This window comes from Rattus rattus, chromosome 9 (assembly GCF_011064425.1).
Source record: "Rattus rattus isolate New Zealand chromosome 9, Rrattus_CSIRO_v1, whole genome shotgun sequence".
NCBI classification, from domain to species: Eukaryota; Metazoa; Chordata; class Mammalia; order Rodentia; family Muridae; genus Rattus; species Rattus rattus.
Genome location: NC_046162.1, coordinates 40,169,949 through 40,192,696, shown reverse-complemented (window position 1 = coordinate 40,192,696; position 22,748 = coordinate 40,169,949). Strand labels below are relative to the sequence as shown.

General features: G+C 46.4%; 1 protein-coding gene across 2 annotated transcripts in view; it reads left to right on the top strand.

Moving 5' to 3' along the window:
* Larp1 (La ribonucleoprotein 1, translational regulator) overlaps positions 1–22,238 on the top strand; it is a 90,852-nt gene extending 68,614 nt beyond the window's left edge. For both annotated transcript variants that reach the window (XM_032913833.1, XM_032913832.1), the window contains exons 2-19: positions 781–842; positions 1,065–1,130; positions 1,933–2,107; positions 2,719–2,847; positions 2,926–3,132; positions 3,234–3,396; positions 4,521–4,665; positions 8,094–8,268; positions 8,376–8,545; positions 10,303–10,695; positions 11,507–11,630; positions 11,726–11,931; positions 12,351–12,457; positions 13,380–13,531; positions 15,597–15,741; positions 17,152–17,261; positions 17,359–17,486; positions 18,715–22,238. In XM_032913833.1, the coding sequence (XP_032769724.1) occupies positions 1,984–2,107; positions 2,719–2,847; positions 2,926–3,132; positions 3,234–3,396; positions 4,521–4,665; positions 8,094–8,268; positions 8,376–8,545; positions 10,303–10,695; positions 11,507–11,630; positions 11,726–11,931; positions 12,351–12,457; positions 13,380–13,531; positions 15,597–15,741; positions 17,152–17,261; positions 17,359–17,486; positions 18,715–18,921 (2,685 nt within the window). In that variant the 5' untranslated portion in view covers positions 781–842; positions 1,065–1,130; positions 1,933–1,983 and the 3' untranslated portion in view covers positions 18,922–22,238. The remainder of the gene's footprint in view (positions 1–780; positions 843–1,064; positions 1,131–1,932; positions 2,108–2,718; positions 2,848–2,925; positions 3,133–3,233; positions 3,397–4,520; positions 4,666–8,093; positions 8,269–8,375; positions 8,546–10,302; positions 10,696–11,506; positions 11,631–11,725; positions 11,932–12,350; positions 12,458–13,379; positions 13,532–15,596; positions 15,742–17,151; positions 17,262–17,358; positions 17,487–18,714) is intronic.
* The last annotated feature ends 510 nt before the right edge of the window (positions 22,239–22,748 follow it).

Genomic DNA, 22,748 nt, shown 5'->3' with positions numbered 1-22,748 from the left:
ATACACGCTCCTCTGTTCTATAGAAAACAGATGAAGTCATCCTCTTCTATGTGTCTACCTCCACATAACCAAAGACCAGTATATTCTAATGGCTATTGTGAAAGTGGATGAATTGAAATTCGGTGATTTTAGTTCTGTTGGAGTTGAAATTGTGTGTCTTGTCTCACTTGTATTATTGGGGTTCAATCTAAAAGATGAAACTGGCCAGGTATGGTGGCATGCTTGGGAGGCAAAGGATGTGTTGGGGGGAGATCTCTGTGAGTTCAGCAGTCTGATCTGCTGACAAGTTCCAAGCCAGTCAGGGCTACACTGGGAAATGTTGTCCCACAAAATTGAACTTTAGAGTCAAATCGGAGTATGCCTTTTCTTTAGGAACAGAAAAGGTAGTTCTTACTTCAACTACATGTCAGCGAGGACACAGCAGGCCTTGGTATGGCCCTGGACGTGTCCATTCACATGTTTAGCTTTATTTTCTTTGGGCTTGCAGAAGTATACAGAAGGCTCGATCTCCTTACAGGTTTTGCCTATAGATTTGGAGCTCTGAGTTACAGTGTAGACTTGGTTATGGACCTTGAGACTCAGTTGATAACTCATAAAAAATACAGACTTAGACTCTAAGGGTTTTCCCACTTCAGTGTTGAGCAGCTTGGTGGCTAGGCTGTCAGTTTATATGGTTGCCCTTTCTGCTGTGGCTCCTTTGGGAACCTGTAGGTGCATGGTGGGATGGGCATGGTAATGACATAGGCTCTGACAGCTGATTCTTTCTCTTTGTTCCCACAGAACCTTCTGCTCCGGCCAAGGTGGTGAGGGCAGCTGCTCCCAAACAGCGTAAGGGCAGCAAGGTAATTACGACCGGGAAGTATCCCTGTGGGCGCTCATTATTCTTGTTCTCGTAAGCACTTCGGGCCCTACTCTAAGAGCATGGAAGCCTTTATGGGTGCCAGTGCATGGTGTCTGAGTGTACACACTGTTGTGTCCCTATCTCTAAAAAGAGCTAGAGCTTGGGTGTGGAGCAAAATGGCAGGCAGAGTAACCCCAAGACCTTCATAGACGATACCTTGCAGGTTGGTGACTTTGGAGATGCAATCAACTGGCCTACACCTGGAGAAATAGCCCACAAAAGTGTGCAGGTGAGTGAGGAGGGGTTGGCAGGTTCAAGTACTCTTCATACTGACTTAGTTGGTTTTTGACCAAGAGCCATAAACACCACCTTTCTTGATTTTTGAAAAGGAGTGGTCGGTGAGCACAATAGTATGTATACTTCTGAAATCCCAGCTACTCAAAAGGATAAAGAAGGATGACTATACTCAGTCCAAGAGTTCAAGGCCATCCTTTGAGACATAGGACTCCCAACCCCCTTCAATTCTCAACAAATGAAGAGTAGTTATTTAAGATGGACAGCAATGAAATAATTAGGAATTACCATCATGTGAGCCTTTGCCTGCTTTCAGGGGTGCCAGGCACTGTTCTTTTTTGCCTTCCAGTGGTGGCTCAGCAGGTTTAGGAAACAACTGTGTTACAGTTTTCCAAAGCCCGTATTTTTCCATTACTGAGCCACGTTTTTCTATGAGTAATTGAAAAAAGAGGTATCAGTTGAGGCACTGACTCCAGTTTGGGGAAGTATACTTAGCTCCCCTAGATTCTAGCAGAAGAGACTCTTTCTTGGTCAGTTCAGTTCCACTCATCACTTTTGTTCTGAGCTAGTGACTGCCTCAGTGGGTCCCTTATGGTAGAGGTTTTGGTACAGACAGGCCAGCATCTTTTCTATCCCACAGATGTAGGTAGCTAGAATAATCAGTTGTTCTTCCATAGCTGGTATGGTCGTGTTTTGTAGTGGTATTGTCTGAGTATGAAAGCTAGACCTTAGGATGTATCTAGTGTAGCCTGTCCTGATACTTCCCCAGTGACCACATGTTTCCTTGCCTCCTGTAGCCACAGTCCCACAAGCCTCAGCCTGCCCGTAAGCTGCCACCCAAGAAGGACATGAAGGAGCAGGAGAAAGGAGATGGAAGTGATAGTAAGGAGAGCCCAAAAACAAAGTCGGATGAATCGGGGGAGGAAAAGAATGGGGATGAGGACTGCCAGCGAGGCGGGCAGAAGAAGAAAGGTAAGTGGCTTGGCCAGGACCTGGGAGGTGTGCCTTTCAGAACTTTGAAATGACATAAGCCTGAGCTGCTGGAGGAACTTCAGGCCAGGGGGTGACTGACTGCTTGGAGCAGCTTGTGCTCGGCCTTAGTGCATCTTCTCTTATACGGGCTTTTATATTGCTCTAAGAGTTTCTTAAACCTGTTGAAATGATCCAGGCTTGACTGCTTTCTCTCCTAGACCTATTCTGTGTCTGCAGGCCAGGCTTGAGGTGGCAACTCTTAACTCATTAATGGAGAGGCACAGCAGCCTCTCCATCCAAGGTGGCTCCCTTGTTCCTGCTCACTCCACCTAGAATGGCCCCACAAGGTTGTCACAGGCAGTGATGTGTCACATGTGTAAGGGAGCCTAGAAAGTTAGTTTTTATTCAGGTTTCCAGAAAGTGATTCTTACATCTGGAACCTCTGATCTCCTTATTTTAGAGATTTATAACAACAAAAAAGAGGTCTGGTGTTTGGAAAGGACATGCCTATGGCTACCAGATGGGTAGTTGAACTAGAATTTAGGGGGAAGGAAAAAGCCATGTCTGAGGGGCCTGCCATGCCTCTCTGACATGCTTATGCCGTCCCTCAGGGAACAAACACAAGTGGGTTCCGTTGCAAATAGACATGAAGCCTGAAGTACCCAGAGAGAAATTGGCCTCACGTCCCACTCGCCCACAGGAACCAAGACATACACCTGCTATCCGAGGAGAGATCAAAGGTATGTACTGTCTGCTGTGGAGAGTCTAATGAGGAGGATGCTCTCAGGATTTACCTTGTGTTACTTTTACTACTATAGGATCTGAACCTGCCACCTACATGCCTGTATCTGTGGCCCCACCCACCCCAGCCTGGCAACCAGAGACCAAACCAGAGCCTGCATGGCACGACCAGGATGAGACATCGAGTGTGAAGAGTGATGGGGCTGGTGGGGCTCGGGCTTCCTTCCGTGGCCGTGGACGGGGGCGTGGTCGTGGACGGGGCCGTGGACGGGGTGGCACTCGAAGTACGTGAGGCCCCTTTGGGCTCCGGGATATCCCAGGGAGTGTGGCATGGGTAGTAGGCGAGATTCTTCTCTCTTTCTAATGATGCCCATGTCTCCTGTAGCCCACTTTGACTACCAGTTTGGCTACCGAAAGTTTGATGGTACAGAGGGGTCCCGCACCCCCAAGTATATGAACAACATCACTTACTACTTTGACAATGTCAGCAGCACTGAGATTTACAGTGTGGACCAGGAGCTGCTCAAGGATTATATCAAGCGCCAGATGTGAGTGTGCAAGCTTTTCTGGGGCCATGCTGGAATGGGGCCCAGAGCAGGGTCTAATACATGACCATTATAGTAGCCCCATGGAAGCCGTGAAAGATGGCTTTCTCTACTTTTCTCACAGAATTCTATGCATTACAGACTAAAACCACATTTACATTAAAAAAAAGTAGAGATTGCTACCAACAGGCAAGCAGTCTGTCCCTTCTGTGTTCCCATGATTATGAAGCAGCTTGTCAGCAGCACGGTAGATGCTGTCAAGTATCTCCTTTAACCATCACTGTAGCCAGGGTCTTCCAAGTATATAGGCTGTGTTCTTATCCTATCCTATAACTTTTGCATGCTGGACTTATATGAGCTGGATCTCCTGTCCCTATTTTATAGGGGAACAAGCAGGCCAGTAACCCATCCAAAGTCATGGCTAGTAAGTAACAGTGTTAGCACAGTGTTAAAACTGTTTCTGGCTGGCTATTTGCTCTTATTTATACTGAAGTGCTGGCTCACAGACCAGGGGAGAACCTATAAAAGGAAGTGGGTAGTGTTATAGTTAGAGGGCTACTGTTTTAGTAGCAGAATAGTGTTGGAACTGAGTTCCAAAGGAGGATCAGTTTGTTGGGCTCGCCTCCAATAGCTGAAAGATAGGGTGATTTGACTCAAAGCACAGCATTTCTTTTCATCCTTTACGCCAGTGGTTTTCAAACTTTTCTAATGCTGGGAATCTTTAATACAGTTTTTCATGTTAGGGTGACTCCCCATCATAAATTATTCTTGGTGCTACTTTATAACTGCAGTTTTGCCACTGTAATGAATCATAATGTCAATATATATGTTATTTAATGGTTAATGGTCTTAGGCGACCCCTGTGAAAGGGTCGGTCGGTCCCTCCTCCCCCTCCCTCCCTCTCTCTCCTCTCTCTCTCTCTCTCTCTCTCTCTCTCTCTCTCTCTCTCACACACACACACACACACACACACACACACACCTGGAGTGTCACAACCCACGGGTTGAAAAACAGCTGCCTTAAGCTGTACAGCAGAAGAGTGAGGACAGGGATATGAGGGTACTGGGGCAAATAGGGAGCAGGGAAGACCCGTAGCCCTCAGTGATACCTTTTTTCCCCTCGCTTAGTGAATACTACTTCAGCGTGGACAATTTAGAGCGCGACTTCTTCCTGAGACGGAAAATGGATGCTGATGGCTTCCTTCCCATCACCCTTATTGCTTCCTTTCACCGTGTACAGGCCCTAACCACTGACATTTCACTCATCTTTGCGGTATGTTTCTTCCCAGGGGTGATGGTGGGAAAATAAGATCCTCACTGTGAGTCCTGAGTTGATGGGCCAAACCCTGACAGAGTTTCCACTAACTGCTTCTACTGAGTCCCAAGGTGCCACCATGTCACAACAAGCACCTCACCAGCTTCAGCAAGCATCAGCTACAGGTGGTCTGCCTGTGTACCCGTCATCTGCCTTTCCTCATGCCTCTAGGTCTTTCTAGAAAATGTAGAGTTTCAGTAGCCACAGCATCGTTATCACTTCTACAAATGCAACAGGTCTATATCATCAGATACCCAGTTTCAGATTCCCCCCAACTGCTGCCAAAATGGTTTGTAAAGATTCGAGTCCAGGTTAGATCTGTGTGTTCTCTTGTATTTCCGTCTTGTATTCTGCCTGATTAGTTATTTGCTGGGTAGATGAGGTCGTGTATCCTATACATACCTGTAGAGGTGTCATCTCACATGTCTTGAGTTTGGATAACTTAAAGGCATAATGAGATTCAGGGCTTTGTTAATAGCTTGTGTCTTCTTTGGGGTAGCACATGACACCTATCTCCTGAGGTAAAACTACTGCAGTTATTACAGGGACAATTTTCTTAGGGCTTGCAAAATAGTGGTATTCTGATCCTTTTAGTCAACTTTGGCTTAACTTTTGAGGAGAGTTTGAGGAGACACCTGCTCAGTTGTTTGGTTACCAAGAGGTGGAAAGGAAGGACAGGTCTGTGGGTTTGACCCTGTTCACTCTGAACAGTTTGTTGAACTCTGAGGTCGTTCCCCCCAAATCCTTCAAAGGTAACAGGTAGGATTTCAAGACCTTTTCTGTAACATTTTATGTTGTAAGCAACGTAGACTTTCCTATGTCTTCCCATTTCATTATTGGGTCACACTTTGCACTCTCCAGGTAGGCTGCCTTTAAAGGAACATTCATTCCTCCGCTGACCGACTGGTTTGCTATTCCCACCTGGTTGGTTATTGTTTCTAGATTAAATAAAACACAATAGGAGATGATGGTTTTCCTTTTTATTTTTTTTTTTAAAGAGATAGAGTCTCACTGTGAAGCCCTAGTTCTGGAACTTAGCTGTGTAGATCAGGTTGGCCTGGAACACTTAGAATCCCACCCACGCGTTTCTGTCTCCCAATTGCTGGATTAAGGATGTGTTCAACCATGCACGTTCCGGTTCTTTATTTTTTTTCCATGTCCCAAATTGCCACTTCATTTGCTTTAAAACCCACAGCATGCACATACTGCTCCTATACTAATTCATTTGCCAGCACTGCAGACCGATTCTTGTTTTCTTTTTGGTAATTTGCATAGTTAGGTGACTGTCACTCCAAGTCATGAAAATTTTTTGGGGTACTCTGTGATATGTATTGGTATTATTTTGGACTCAAATTTTGGGGATTCTATCAGTCACCATGATTCTCAATTTTTAAAAAATTTAAGGGGCTGTTGAGATGGCTCAGCGGTTAAGAGCACTGACTGCTCTTCCAGAGGTCCTGAGTTCAATTCCCAGCAACCACATGGTGGCTCACAACCATCTGTAATGGGATCTGATGCCCTCTTTTGTTATGTCTGAAGACAGCTACAGTGTACTTAAAAATAAATCTTATAAAAATTTTAAGTATAACAAATACATGGTTTCACAGTCTCTACATGGTATATAAGTTTTAAAACTGTCATTTTGTGGGAGGGGGAATACCCTCTCAGAGGCTAAGGGGAGGAAGGAGGCAACATTTGGGATGTAAATAAGTAAAATAATAAGAGAAATAATAAATAAATAATAAAAATCTGTCATTTTTACCTCTTCTGTATTCACCTTAGTCTGCAACCTTTTTTTGAATTTATTTATTTACACACACACACACACACACACACACACACACACACACACACACTCTCAGTCACCTGGTTTTTGTTTGTTTGTTTGAGTCAGGATTTTTCTTTGTAGCCCTGGCTCCCCTAGAACTAGCTCTGTAAGCAAGACTGGCCTTGAAGTCACAGAGATTCCCCCTGTCTCTGTCTTCTGAATACTGAGATTTTAAGTATGTGCCAACACTGCCCAGCAGCACAGATAAATTCTTACTGGTTCTCCATTAGCCTATAGTCATCTCCTTTTCTTGCTAAATACAGTCTACACCACACAGGTGTTTTCCCACTTGTGTTTTTTTCATTTTATGTATCTGGGAGCTAGCTGCAAAGTGATGAAAATAGACACGTGTTCCCATTTTCTTTACGTTGAGCAGTACACCATCCATGGTGTTTTCAACCACGTAGATAGTGTCATGGGTGTTTCCAGTCCTTTATGTGCATATGTGCATGCATGAGAGAGAGAGAGAGACAGAGAGAGAGAGAGAGAGAGAGAGAGAGAGAGAGAGAAGAAAGAAGAGTGTGTGTGGGGGGGTGTGGAGGTTGTCTGTATATATGTCTATGAACTATATGTATGCAATCCCTGCAGAGGCCAGAAGAGGGTAGTGAGTTTCCCCTGGAGCTGGAATTACAGACGGTGTGTGCAGCCGTGTGGGTTCTGTAAATGGAACCTGAATCTTCTGGAAGAGCAGCCAGTTCTCTTAACTGCTTCCAGTTTTTTACTAATATGCCAACAACATATGTTTATAACAGATGGCCTCTGTGTTTAGTTTTCTTTCTTTGGCAAAGAGTTCTAGAAAGTAGGGTGGCTGATCCAAAGGTGAAACTACATAACCCTTTGTAGCTATAAAGCTCTGTACTCCCCCTGCAGGATCTGTCCCTCTTCCCTTGGCCATAGTGACAGGGTCACTGCATGCTGAGCTTTCCCTTTCCTTATTTCTCTCAGAAGATGTCAGCTTACGTGGAAAGTCTTTAAGCTAGGCATGATGGCACTTCTATTTATTCCCAGTACTTGAGAAGCAAAGGTTGGCAGATCTCTTGAGTCTGATGCTACATTGGTCCACAAAGTGAGTTCCAGAACAGCCAAGGCTACACAGGGAAACACTGTCTTTAAGGAAAGGGGGATGAGATGGGACTGAAACTCTAATCTTCACTATTGTATCCAGAGATAACAACCCATAATAATTTAGCTGTGATTCTTAACAGTTGTCTTACACAGATCACTGTACCTTTTAGCTATCTTACTACGGTTTAAATGATCAGAATGACAACAGGTACTTTTCCTATTGTCAGTGACAGTCACTGTCACTGAACAGCATTTTGCCCAAATCTTGGACATTTTTACGTGAGTGATCTCTAGATGTCTGGAAGTTGACTTATAACTTATTGAGTAATTTTGGTTTGTACCTTTTATGTTCTTGTTAGTCAGGGAAGATGTGACCAGATATTTACTACTATTGCTGGCCTCCGTGTACTTAGGGACCTGAATGTCTCCAGATCCCTGGCTGCCCTAAGTGGTCTTCTTCATTTTTCTTCCTCTTCCGCTTCCTCCTCTGCAGGCTCTTAAGGACAGCAAGGTGGTAGAGATGGTTGAGGAGAAAGTCCGCAGGAGGGAAGAACCTGAAAAGTGGCCACTTCCTGGGCCCCCAATAGTGGATTATTCACAAACTGATTTTTCTCAGCTTCTCAACTGCCCAGAATTTGTTCCCCGCCAGCACTACCAGAAGGAGACAGGTAGGTGCCCCAGTGATGGCTGAATATCTTATCCTCCAGTGTGCAGTCACCTCATGACTGCTTTAGAGAGGACTAGGATGATGAGGCCCCACTTTCTCTCCCTTCAGAGTCAGCACCTGGCTCTCCCCGTGCAGTCACCCCAGTGCCAACCAAAACAGAAGAGGTCAGCAACCTGAAGACCCTTCCCAAGGGCCTGTCTGCCAGCCTCCCAGATTTGGATTCTGAGAGCTGGATTGAAGTGAAGAAGAGGCCTCGGCCCTCACCAGCACGCCCCAAGGTAAGTGAGACCTGGCTTAGTCCTGGGCATCTAAGCTGAAACCTAGGTTGTCCTGGTTTTTCTGATGTGGTAACACTGATGTAGTCTGTTTCTATTCTTTGGGAATCATTCTCAGGATACCCAGCTCAGTTCATGTGTTTCCATAGGATAATCATTGGCTGTAGCCTGGGATTCTTGCTTTGTAGGCATTTGATTTTTCAGGCCTTTTCTCGGCTCTGTCCTTGGACTTTGGGCCCTTAGAAGATGCAGTAGAGGGGTTGGGGATTTAGCTCAGTGGTAGCGCAAGGCCCTGGGTTCGGTCCCCAGCTCCGAAAAAAAAGAAAGAAAAAAGAAGAATAAGAGGAGGAGGCAGTAGAGAGGGTGCAAGTTTCCTGTAGTGAAAGCTGGTGGCTTTGGGAAGTGGGTGATGATAGCAAGGTTTCAGTTTCTGTCTCAGGTTGAAGAAAGTCAAACTGCCCTAGTAAGTGGGTAGGAGAATGTGTGTTGGCTACTGGTAGGATCACTACTGTTGAAGTTCTTTGACCTCAAAGTAATATCACTGGCTCCTTTCTGGGCACCATATTAATTTCTTCTACCCCTATAGCCTCAGTTCCCTCTTCAGAGACCTTTGGTCTGGGCCTTATAAAGTGGCCTCAGAGCTGATCTTGGTGCTTATGTTTTGTATGAGTCTGCTGCTTCTGTGTGTGCTTTGCCACTATGACTGTGACTGGCTCTCCCATCTCCTTTCTTTCTTTCCCATGTCTGTTCATTCCCAGAATATTTTCACTGTTATTGGCCTTAGCCAAGTGAAATGTTGTGAGTGGACAGGTACCTTCTAAGGCCCAAGCATGCAATTATACAGGCTCTGGAGAGACGGGAGGGAGCCAGGGCTAGCCCCATTCATCCTGTATCGTCTTATCTTCAACCTTAAAAGAAATGGTTTGACGTTTTTGTAGGGTATGACTGGTCCATCAGAGAATGCTTCTTGGATGTATACTGTGTGGGAGACATACTTCTGGTGTCAGGCACATTTGCTGTGTCACCACTGACATGTTTCAAAAACAAATGAAATGCTTTTGGAACATGCTACATTTTTTGCCCACTCTGCTCCAGCCTTTATCCTCTAGTGGCCTGTTCTAGGAAGCTTTCCTAACCATACTCAACTCCAGTAGGCTCAACACCCTTTTTAAAGTGTGCTCCCTAGACCTATTTAGAACCTTTGCTGAACCACACTACAGATGGCTGCTATTCCTTTTCTCCTACTGAGCTGTGAAGCTCCTGAAGTACTGGCTCTTGTCTTGCTCGTTCAGTCTTGCTTTCATGCAGAGTCTGGTACTGTTATTGGTCTGCTCACCCATCAGATTGGTGAGTGTCTACTGTGGCTAGGACCCAGTTGAGTGCTGCAGGTACTGAAGCAAGGCTGCTTGCCTTGAACTTCCTGAGTGCCAGGTTTCTGAGTAGCCAGATGATGGGTGGTTCAGCTGAGTTGTACCTTGTGCCTGTCCCCAACAGCCAGTGTGTGAGCTGTGAAGATAAACAAAAACTGTTGTTTGTGAATGACTGTGTGACTGTGAATGAAAGAACTGGACTTCTTTAGGGTGATTCTCCATGAAGCTGAGTCCAGAGAGGACACCTGTGATCTGCTGATGTTGCCAGGGTTACAGTTGTGATGTTTTTGAACTGAGAGGCCAGAGAGCCTTGGGCAGCTAGAAAGCCTGATCCAGGGCTTCATGTATTATTCCCAGGTCATTTCTCTTTGGTGTCTTTCCCTGTTTCAGAAGTCAGAGGAACCCAGGTTCTCCCATCCAACTGCTCTGCCTCAGCAGATTCCTTCCCAGCAGCTAATGTCTAAGGATCAGGATGAGCAAGAAGAACTAGACTTCCTGTTTGATGAGGAGATGGAGCAGATGGATGGGCGGAAGAATACCTTCACTGCCTGGTCTGACGAGGACTCTGACTATGAAATCGATGACCGAGATGTCAATAAGATTCTCATCGTCACTCAAACACCACCTTATATGCGTCGGCACCCTGGAGGAGACCGCACAGGCAACCACACTTCGCGTGCCAAGATGAGTGCTGAGCTGGCCAAGGTCATTAATGATGGACTCTTCTACTATGAGCAAGACCTATGGACCGAGAAGTTTGAGCCTGAGTATTCACAGATCAAGGTGAGGCTCAGGCATAGCTTTGAATGAGGGCCTAGTGTTCTTGTAACATGGAGAAGTGATTTGCCATGTGACTCTGGGCAGGTATCTCTGTCTATTGCCTTTTGTCTTTATGTATGAGGTAGTGGTTGATGTCACCTTGCTACCATGGCAAGAGGAAATGTGTAAGTATACAATGTAAACAGCATGTGGAATAACTGTCGTATCTAACCACTCGTGTTTGTCACATAGTCGGGTAGCCTTGTGGAAGATAAAATAAAGATTGGACTACTATCTTTATTTAGTCTTAAATCAGACACATAAAAAAAGGTCTTAAGAACCCTTCTTGGGGTTGGGGATTTAGCTCAGTGGTAGAGCGCTTGCCTAGCAAGCGCAAGGCCCTGGGTTCAGTCCTCAGCTCCGAAAAATAGAAAGAAAAAAAAAAAAAAAAACCCTTCTTAGTGGAAAATGGAGAAAAAAAAGAAGCACTTAGAGAGACATTTCTTGTCAGTTTTTGGAGTGGTTATGTTTGGTACTGGGTGGGCCTAAAGGTGAGCATGCAATGAATAAGCAGCAGTGTAGGAGAAGACTCACTCAGATGGGCAGTCTGCAGCAAGTTTCTTGGTGGCTGTTGCCCAACTAGTTCCCTGCCAGGGAAGAGGAGCATGGTCAGCACTGACTGAGATCAGTACCTGAGCTGAGAGGTGGTGGTGGAGACTAGAATCCTGTGTGTATGGATGGGGAAGCTATCCTCATTAGTTTCCTGCCAGTCTTGATTCCCAAACAGCCAGAGCATCTTGCTGACTAACAGCTTCCCACTACCTCACATCTGCAGCAAGAAGTTGAGAACTTCAAGAAAGTGAATATGATTAGTCGGGAGCAATTTGACACTTTGACCCCTGAGCCCCCTGTGGATCCTAACCAGGAGGTTCCTCCTGGACCACCTCGGTACCAACAAGGTGAGCGAGTCGGCCCGTGCAGCCCAGTTTGGGTGAGAGGTATTAAGCTCTAGCCAGAGATCTCCCTGCACATTGACCCCACTCTACTTCTGCAGTTCCTACTGATGCCCTGGCCAACAAGCTGTTTGGTGCTCCCGAGCCATCCACCATTGCCCGTTCTCTACCAACCACTGTCCCAGAGTCTCCAAACTACCGAAACGCCAGGACCCCCCGCACACCCCGGACCCCCCAGCTCAAAGACTCTAGTCAGACATCACGGTTTTACCCAGTGGTGAAAGAAGGACGGACCCTAGATGCCAAGGTAAGGTACTTCAGCTGGGTGGAGTCTTGCATACTTTACTGCCTTGTCTGAGCCAACAAAGGGCCAGGGTCCCCTCAGGCAGCATCCTTAGGCTGAGAGCTCATAAAGTAGACTTGGGTATAGGCATGGCCTACAGAGGCTGAAGGAGTGCAGACCAGATGAGAGACCCCAGGCACATCTTCCTGCTTCTCTGCCTCACCTGTGAGATAATTGGGAAATTCTTTCATCCGGTTGGGGGTGTAATATTAGTGGTATTGCCTTTGTCTAGTGCACAAAGCCTTGTGTTCAACATCCAGTTGTACCAAAATAAGAAAAGCCTTTGTAAGATGGGATGTGCCACTTGCTTACTAGGGTGGCTTGATGTACATCAGGGTAATGGATCTGTAGATAACAAACAAGTTCTGGTTTCATCTTTGCAGATGCCTCGAAAAAGAAAGACAAGGCACAGCTCGAACCCCCCCTTGGAAAGTCATGTGGGCTGGGTGATGGATTCTCGGGAGCACAGGCCCAGGACTGCTTCTATTAGGTACTGTGGCTGGGCCAATCAGGCTGCTTGTGCAAGCACATGGTACTCGCCAGCTAAATCTAAATCCATACAGCAGTTGGGAGGTCAGCCCAGGGCCTGGGAACTGGAAGCATCTTGTGTTTTGTTCTTCTATTTTTAGAAAGAGTCTAACTGCACCTTGGCAGACCTGGAACGTAGTTATGTAGACCAGCATGGCCTTGAGTTCACAGAGATTGACCTGCTTTTGTCTCTCTAGTGCTAAGATCAGAGCATGGGCTTTAATACCTGATGTTAATAGACTCCCCTCCCCCCGTTTGGCTGTAAAGGCATGCTGTCATAGCCATTCAGAACCCAATTGGAGGTTACTTGGGCAGTGAAACTGAATTTCTTTCCAAACCTGTGTGCTGTCTGCTTACAAGTAGGGAAACAGCCCCTCTGCTAGGTAGACCCTGCAGGACTCGGTGGTAGCTGCACATCTGACCCCAGCACCGCAGTTCCCTGACTCAGCCGCTCAGAGTAGGGCCCAGATACTTTTTAAATTTAATTTTGCCAAATCTACTTTAAAGTAAGGCACAGTTTAAGAGTTACCAGTCTGTGCACTCAGCTTCTCACAGAGATGGCAGATACTAGGAAGAGGTAAGATTTGAGAAAAATACACATTGGTTAACATGATGATTGATTAAAGACGGTATAATATTGTGAGTTTCTTTCGGCAGTGATAGATCTCTGCCACCCTGGACTAGTACTACTGCCTAGGTTCTGTGAGCTCAGTGACCTCAACTCTCCAAAGGTGTCACTGCATAACTGGTGGCTATAGATCAGGGCCAGTGCAGTACAAGACCACACCCTGGTTGGTAGGTCAGAGGAACCTCTCCTAACCTTAGAGTGGAGCTGAGTGGGAAATTTGTGACTGGTGACACCATCACTCTTCTGGCTTCCATAGCTCCAGTCCATCAGAGGGAACACCTGCAGTCGGCAGCTATGGCTGTACCCCTCAGTCACTGCCCAAGTTCCAGCATCCTTCCCATGAGCTGCTCAAGGAAAATGGCTTCACACAACATGTCTACCACAAGTATCGGAGGCGCTGCCTTAATGGTGAGTAGGCGCTAGCTCATCTGTAAGTACTGTGGCCGTGACTTAGGGACCCACCCTAAGCAATCAATCCCAGGGTATGAAAGCTGGTTGGTGTGGTGCTGGCAGCAGTTAGCTCTCACAGCTTTTCTTGATTCTCAGAACTGTAGTCACAACATCCTGGAAACTGGGTAGGAGGGTCTTAAATTAATTACAGGCCAGCATGGCTCCATAGTGAAATTCAGACTTAAGAACTACTAGCGTTAGACTTAGGTGAGATAGTTTTTAAATGCAGGAAGCTAAGGGATTATAGTGCCCAGTCTCTCTGTCCTATGCCTATCTGTATAGGAAATGCCAATTTTCGCTAATTTCTCACAAGATTGCTGGGTCAACTGTTGCCAGAATAAGCATGTATCCCAGACATTTTCAGAGTCAGACTGAGGCTAAGCAGAGCTTTCTAGGTAAAAGATTTGGGTCCAGGTTAGCCCATGGTGGCTCTGGAATCTAGACAACTTTTCTTTTGAAGAGGTTGAGAAAGATCTGACAAACTGTCACCTGTGAAGCCTGAGTACTTATTCTCTGCCCCTTTGTAGCACATGGGTTACTGTCCTTATTCTGGATGATAGTAGGCAGCAGCCTTGCGTAGAGTATCTCTCTGGTCACATGAGATGTCTTAAAGGTATAAGGCTTCAGGTGTGTCCTGAGGATACGCAGGTCAGTCGTCAGTCTGTTACCACTTAGTAGCCTGGTCCCTGCCTTACTATTTCCTTACTCTGGGAGGGAGGGAGTGTGTGGGCAAGAGTATAACTGTATAAAACTTGAGCAGTGTTGTAGCCTCTGGAAGAAGTTGGCGTTTTCTATTGTGATGGCACTATGTTATGTCTCTCTGTCTTAATAACTTTTCTATTACTGTGAGGAGACACTGTGACCAAAGTGACTTATAGAAAGAAGAGTTTACTGGGGGCTTGTGGTTTTAGAAGGTGAATCCAGGAAGCATGGTGGCAGGTACAACACTGGAGCAGTAACTGAGAGCTGGCATCCTTATCAGCAGGTAGAACACAGAGAGGGCAAGCAAGTCCACCCTCAGTGACACCCTTCCTCCAACAGGTCAAACATCTTAATCCTTCCCAAACAGTTCACTAACTGGAGACCAAAGTATTCAGATATAGGAGGTTATAGTGGTCATTCTCATTCAAACCTCCAGAGTCCCTACCTTGAGCATGGGCCTTTGTTTTCTTCACATGCTCCCAGACATGCTTTCTCCTTACACAAGGCCATTCTAGTTCTGCTCTGCCTTGTCTCTTGCCTATGGTATTTGTTCAGATCCTCCTCTTTAATTGACTTATTGTCAAATCTCTCTTTAGTAGGAGTGGGTGGCTGTCTTTTTAAATAGATGTTGAGGCAGGATTTAAATGTACTCTTAAGGCAGAGTCTCACTTGAACCTAGAGCTCACAGACTTGACTATCCCAGCTGGTAAGCTCCAGGGACTAACTAACTTTTAACTTTCTGTTAGTCAAGTCTGGCCCTGAACTGCTGTCTCCCAACTGCTGTAATTTATGTGTTTTACACACATGTATATTTATGTACCATGTATATGCATGGTGCCGTTAGAGGCCAAAACAGGGTATTGAATCTCTTGGAACTAGAATTACAGATGGTTATGAGCTAACCACCATGTGAGTGCTGGAAACGATGTGGGTGGGTCTTCAGCAAGAGCAGCCAGTGCTTTTAACTGCTGATCCCCTCTGTCTACTTACATATTAACAAATGCTGTACTTGCTAAAACTAATTTGTCAAAAGGAACTTGTTTGTACTTCAGCCTTGTTGTACCTGTTTAAGTCAGCGGATCTCTTCCCATTTGGGGGTTTTGTATCACATATTTACATTACAATTCATAGCAGCAACAGCAAAAATTGTGTTAAGGTTGGGGGTCACCATAATATGAGGAACTGTATTAAAAGGTTGCAGCATTAGGAAGGTTGAGAACCACTGTTCTAAGTGATAGCAGGTGAAACTCAGAGCTGAACAGATGGCTAGATTAGATGCTAGGGCAGCCTGGCCTGACCCTTTCCTGTCTTTTCCCATCAGAGCGGAAGCGCTTGGGCATTGGCCAGTCTCAGGAGATGAACACCCTCTTCCGCTTTTGGTCCTTCTTCCTCCGAGATCACTTCAATAAAAAAATGTATGAAGAGTTCAAGCAGCTGGCACTGGAGGATGCCAAAGAAGGCTACAGGTGAGTGGGGTGGGCCAAGGGCTGGGGGGGGGGGCGGCAGTTAGGGCCTCAGTAAGTCAGCTGCCAGAACTGAAATTTAAAGATGAGCAAGGTATTCACACAAAATTTGAAAGGTTCTGTGGTACGTTTGTGCAAGCAGAGTTCTCTTTTGCTCTTTACGTCTTTGTTCCTTGCTCTGTTCATTGTGCCCTTAGGCCACCAGCAAATCTACCCGGGGAAGCGGGGGCTGGGTATGCTTTACCATATAGGGCTAAACTTGTGACTGTCAAAAAGCAAAGCGGATCATCAGCACAGCACTGGGAAACGCAATGTTATATACACAGCATCATTTGGTGAATTTTTTTTTTCTCCCTTCTCTCATCTCCTCCATCCCTACCCCCAAAACAGAATTTCCCTGTGTAACCCTGGTTGCCTTGGAATTCACTGTGTAGATCAGGCTGATTTCGAAACTCCTAGATCTGTCTGCCTCTGCTTCTTGAGTATTGGGATTAAAAGCATTTGCCACTAATGCTACCAGGGGGCAAATAACCCCCCACACCTATCCACCTGATAAGGTTTCTCAGTGTTAGGCCTGGCTGTCCTGAAACCTTCTTGTAGACCAGGCTGCCTTCAAATTCAGGGATCTGCCTGCCTCTGCCTCCCAGTGCTGGGATGAAAGGCCAGTTGTTAAGTTATTTTAACAGGGCTGGAGAGATGGCTCAGCGTTGAAGAACACTGACTGCTCTTCTAGAGGTCCTAAGTTCAATTTCCAGCAACCACATGGTAGCTCACAACCATCTGTAATGGCATCCAATGCCTTTTCTGGTGTGTCTGTGGATGGCTATAGTGTACTCATATAAAAATAAATAAATGTTTTTTTAAAAAAGTTATTTTAACAATATAAGGCTATTGTAACAGTTCCTGAATTTTTGTAAACAACTCTGTTACTTAAGAGTTTTGTATTTTGCTTAATTGTGAATACTTTTATGTGTCTGTAAAATATAAATATTTTCTGGTCTTTGGTTTTACATTTCTAGTGGTAATGAACAAACATGCCGATTGGTGTGGGTCAGAGAGGTGGTATAGGAATGAGTGTTTTCCTGTGACTGAATAGATAGGTGATTTTTTTTGTCTTCATGATTTTGCCTTCATTTTGTTTGTCAGGGCTACTCTACTGCTTTTGGAGCAAAAAGCAGATCAATGTGAGTACAGCAGATCAAGGTGGGCAGAACTGACTGAGCTCTGCAAAACTAAACAGCTCTTCGGGGCTGTATTACTGCTGCTGTCCGTTTGCAGTGGGCCTGCCATGTGTCCAGTCCAGGATAGTTGACTGTCTTAACTATTCAGAGTGTCTTTGCTAGGCCAACAACCCCCCCTCCCCTCTCCATTCAAGTGGGTCTTGTGCCAACTTCATTTCCCTACCCTCCACAGGTACGGTTTGGAGTGCCTTTTTCGATACTACAGTTACGGTCTAGAGAAGAAGTTCCGGCTAGACATATTCAAGGATTTCCAGGAGGAGACTGTGAAGGACTACGAGGCTGGTAAGAGTCTTTCAGAGTTGCAGTGGCCTTCCTGGGCCTTACTGTGTTACACCCCAACTCTCTTTCTTCATAGTCCACCTACCCATTTTTTCCACAGGCCAGCTCTATGGATTGGAGAAATTCTGGGCCTTCTTGAAATATTCCAAAGCCAAAAATTTGGACATTGACCCCAAACTGCAAGAATACCTCGGCAAATTCCGCCGCCTAGAAGACTTCCGAGTGGACGTGAGTGAAAGTCTCTCCTGACTCCTAACTGTCCTGTAAAGGGAGCGTCCCTCTGCTGTCTGTGACGTCCACATGACAATGGACAGCAGCAGGTGCTCACTAGAGTTGCTGTTTCCAGCTTCTCTCCTATTGTCACAGCCTACCTGCTTATCCAGGCCCACTACTGCTAGTTTGTGTCAGGATCAGGACCAGCTACTCTGATAAATATACTTGTTCCTTCTGGGAAAAGAAATTTGTAAATTAATGTCCAGTCCTCTATTGTCTAGAGCAGTGCCTCAATAGTGACATCCTGTGGTGAGTCTGGATATTGCTTCTGAGTGTGTCAACAGCTGCCTTTAAAGGCAGCTTAATTGACTCATCTTTGGTGTCTGTGCAAAGTACTTCAAGTGAGATTTTCCTCCAAGAAGTCTGTGGTGCTGGGGGTTTACCTCAGTGGTAAGGTACATGTTTAACCTATTGAAGGCCCTGGTTTTGATGACCAGCACCAAAGAAGATAGGCTTTTAACCAAAAAGTTGATAATGTACAGTCTCTGATACTCAGGTTGTTCTCTTAAGAACTTTTAGCAGAAAGTTGGTAGGTGTAAGTAAGTAGCAGCAGCAGCCCTTAGTTCTTTTAGAACTGACACTTCCTGGTGCCCAGACTGCTGAGCACACTGTTCCTGCATTCTGAACCCCTAGTGGCGAGCATAGGTAAGAGTGTCATCAATTTACAGATTGGTAAACTGGGCTTGTTCTTACCTACTCTTGAGAGGAGAGAGTGTGCTAAGGACCAATGGCTGGACCTTAGTACCTGGAAAGTGCTTTTGGTGGCCTTTGGTGATAGTAGGGCAAGCTGAATCACAGTCTTCATTGTTGACTCATGGGCTTGGTGAAGGCTGGAATAAGACTGTTCCAGTATATGTGGCTCTCTATATATACCAATATAGCCCATACATACACCATGTTGCATTCCATGTACCATAGGTCTTTTCCTAAGAGAACCTTTGTAGAAGGGGACAAAAATTTACAGGATCAAAACCTCATCTTTAGGATATGGACCTAAATCTAGGAAGCCTTTGACAAATTACTTTGTTTGGTCCCGCTCCTTATTTCTGGTAGTGTCCACATGAAAGGACAGGACATAAACCAAACCATTGTCCACATTTGGAAGTGGAAAGGAGACCTCTGATTGGTTCTGGAAAGTGGTGTGGCTAGTGTTCTCTGACCACTTTTGACTCCTCTGTTACAGCCCCCCATGGGCGAGGAAGGCAACCACAAGCGACACCCAGTAGTAGCAGGAGGCAGCGGAGAGGGCAGGAAGCGGTGCCCTTCCCAGTCTTCCAGCAGGCCTGCCACTGGGATCAGCCAACCCCCTACGACACCTACTGGCCAGGCCACTCGAGAAGATGCCAAATGGACAAGCCAGCACACGGACACACTGACTTTGGGAAAGTGAATGACCAGAAGCCCCATGGGGTTTGGGATAGAAGGGGTGGGGTGGTGAGGATCTATGGGGGTGCCCAGGCTCAGGAGAGTGAACAAGAGAAGGGACAGGCCTCGAGTTATTGAGGATAGGCCTTTGCGCTAAGTAGCAGTGTATACACCATTTGGGCTATTAGCGGTGCTCCTGGGCGGGAGCCTCCAGTTGCTACCCCTTCCCCTGTCTCCATGACCTTCCATCATAACTTCTAAGGGGGGAGGGGAAGGGGGGAGATTTTATATATATATATATATATACATATATATATATCAAGTTTTAAATTATTGATAGTTTGTCTGGATTACCAAAATCACTCTGCAGCCCTTCCTGTGGCTGTTAGGCCGACCTGTCTCCCCGCTCTTCCCGCTCCCCTCAAGCCAACTATGCAGCCCACCAGAAGGCTCTGGCGGTCCCCACGGGCCCTAGAAGCACCAGCCCCTTGATCACCTGGGGGGCCATCACCGTGTCCCTGCTGTTCCACGTGCCCTTCTGCCACCTCTGGGGGAAGGAAACCAAAGGATCTCAGTGGGGGTTGGGGAGCTTCAGCCTCTTCCCCCTCACCCCCTCGCCCCACCCCAGAGACGCTGCTCACACCAGAAGAGACTATTGAAAGATGATTCATTTTATTTTTTTCTCTGACCTTTCCATCCTTGGGAAAACAGAAAACAAAAAAACAAAAAAAACAAACAAAAACAAAACAAAACCAAAAACAAAAAAAAAACAAAAAAAGAAAAAGAAAGAAAAAAGAAGAAAGAAAAAAAGACAAAATCGACCACTTTTAAAAAATGACAAAAAAAAAAAAATCAGAACCCACCTAATCCATAGAAAGTGATGTCTTTCCCCCTCCTTGGAATTTTTCTTCTGTTCTGTTTTTGGAAATAATATTTTTTTAAAAGTTGCCTTATTGTGGAGCGGGAACCTGAACTAATGCCCAAATGCCTGTTTTCCTGAGCCTCTGGAAGAGCTCCGCCTGCCGGGGATGTCCCTGGGCTTGGACTCACTAGAATTTCTTCGGGACTGAGTTGCATGTACCAGGCCTCCTGCCTGGAGGCAAGAGAGTTGGGGCAGTTCTATCAGAACTGTGCCCAGAACACCCCTGCTGTTGCATTGTCTGAAGCTGATGTCCTGTGTCTGCACACTGTCGCCACTGTTCTTGTTCTGCTTTCTTTCGACTCACCAGGCCTGCCCTGCTTTGCCCTGCCCTGTCCCACCCTGCCCTGCTGCCCTGAGAACCCCAAGGCCAAGTTTGCTTCAAACTGTTGTAAACAGAATTGGTCTTGCCTGGTACACACTTGTCCACAGTCTGCACATCTCCTCAACCCCAGAACAAGGGAATGAACACCCACCAATGTCCACAACTTAGATCTGTGTCTAACCTTAAAGACCTTTGACCTCAAGGAGGTTTGTGTCACAAGGTGGAGAAAGGTACCATTCTCTAAAGGTCTGATGTGGTCTTCCCTCCCATCTTAATACCATCACCCCCTGCAAGCCATCTCTGCCCACCCTCTCATTGACCCTGCCTGGGATAGAGGGGTGAGAGGAACCAAGGGCTGGGGAATCCTGATGTTTGGTGAAGCCCCATGGCAGGAAGGTATATGTGGACAGAGTATACCTGACTTCTCTTCAGAAGCCACTGACTGCCTGAGCTGCACTTCAAATGCCAGAGGAGTGGCTAGAAGCTGCTGTCACCACGAGCTGAGGAGGGTGATGAAGGACTGAGCACACAGGCTGGGGAGACTGCATGCTCACCCCACACTGGGACCTGGGCGGCACAAGGAGGTGTGGTCTTTTTGCTCAGTTAATTGAAACTTGTGTGACCTTCCTCATCACTGAGTTCCTCAATTGTCCCAAAAGTTGGGACTAGGACATAGCATCCCAGCTGGCAAGCGTTTGCCTCTGCCTTGGGTACCTTGTCACTTTTAGCTCATGCCTTGTCCCACTCTGTCCTCCCGGTGCTTAGAATGTGGGAATCCCTTGCCAGCTCCTGTAAGACTCTCTTGTCCCAAACAAATATGGGAACAGGATCTGCTGCTGGGATCTGAGGCCTGAGTTTGGTACCTGCCCTATGGTACACCTTCACCAAACAGTGGGCTCCCTTCTTCCCTTCCCTGTCTTCCTTTCCTTTCCTTGCTCAGCCCTATACTGTATATCCAGTACCACAGAACCTCAGGGCTCGAGGCCCAGTGTCAGGGAAGGTGGTTTCCATCTAGACTATCCAGGCTAGGTTTGCCATCCTCTCCCGGATCCTCCCAGACCCTCTGAGGGAAGAAGCCCCTCTGGGGTGGGAAGGCAAGGCTATCATCTCAACCCAGGCTGAGGAGGGGTGGGAGTGTGTGTGTGTGTGTGTGTGTGTGTGTGTGTGTGTGTGTGTTTTGTGACATGTTAAGAGTTGATGTTGCAGAGTAGTTTACATCCTCACCTTCTGAAGACACTTGAATTTAGGACCGATGTATCTGTGACAAGTATGCCAGGAGTGGCGGGGGCCACCAGAGCAAGCCACTTCCCCATCACCATCTTCCCATGGGATCCAAGACCTAAGACAGCCTGCCAAATGGAACCGCCTTCATCCTCTGCCTGTGCAGGGTTGGTCATCCACCTGGGCCCAGCAAGGAGCAGAGTGTTGTTTGCCCTCTGAGCCTCAGAGTAAATTTGCTACTCGAAGAGAAGGCTGCCTGGCCCTGCTCCAGCCTGGACCCCAGGTTCAGACAGAGGTGCTGAGCCCCATGTCAAGTTGTTAAATGTTTTTGTTCTGTAGCTCCGTCCCACTCCTTTTTGATGACATTTACAAAAGAAAGCAAGCTGCTTGGAAGGTCTGGACGTGAGGGAAAGGGCATGAAGACAAGGCTGATAGTGGGGAGTGCTAGAGGCTTGGGTTACGTGGTCCCCCTGGATAGGACCCCAGAGTCTCTCTAGTTAAAGGGCCCCTAGGTTCTCCCCAGCTCCCACCCTCTCCTCCAGCCATGGTGATGGCAGAGGCAGAAGAAAACTTTGAGCCCAGTTCTCACAGGAAAGGAAAACTCTCATGGGCTTTGCAGAGAAGGTTCCACCTTACGCTCGTACATTGTCTTTACCATGTTCTAGGATATCACATTCAACAGGACAAAAAAAATGTAAAATACTTGAATGAGCTTGTATTATAACATTAATATTATTGAGAGTGTCTGCTTCCCAGGCTGAAGTGATTCATTCATTATTCTGGTCCTGCTCTAGTCCTTTGTAATTGGTGGTAATTATTATGCTTTTCTTTTTAATACAAAAAAAATGTATAAAAATAAAAACTTGAAAAGGCAAAACACTGGCTGGTCTCCCATCTGGGACACTGCTGTTGGGTGTGAGAGAGAGAAACTTGGTGTGTGTCCCCAGATGGAGGAGCCCACGCTGTACATGAGCATAGCTACAATACACTCTCAAGAAAAGACTGCTTTTGGCTCCTGGGCATCTGCCTAAGGCAGGCTCTTGGTACTGCTAGTGCATTCAGGTGCTTGGCTAACCTTGACCCTCGTTGACTCTGCATGCTGTGAAGCTTGAGAAAAGGTGGAGTTGGGTTTCATTCCCCACGATGTATGCAAGAATTCCTTATGTAGAGTGTTTAATTTCCTCCAAGGCCTGACACTTTGCTAGTTTCTTACTGTCAGGTAGTAGGATGGTCACTACCAGTGTCCTCTATTCTGTAAGTTGCCCGATGAAGCACACCCACCTCAGTCATGGTCATTAGGAGCAGCTGTGTCCGTTGGCTCCTTAGTTGTGTGCTCTTAGTTCCCCAAGTGTTCGGGGGAGGCCGGTGACAACACAATCTACTGGAG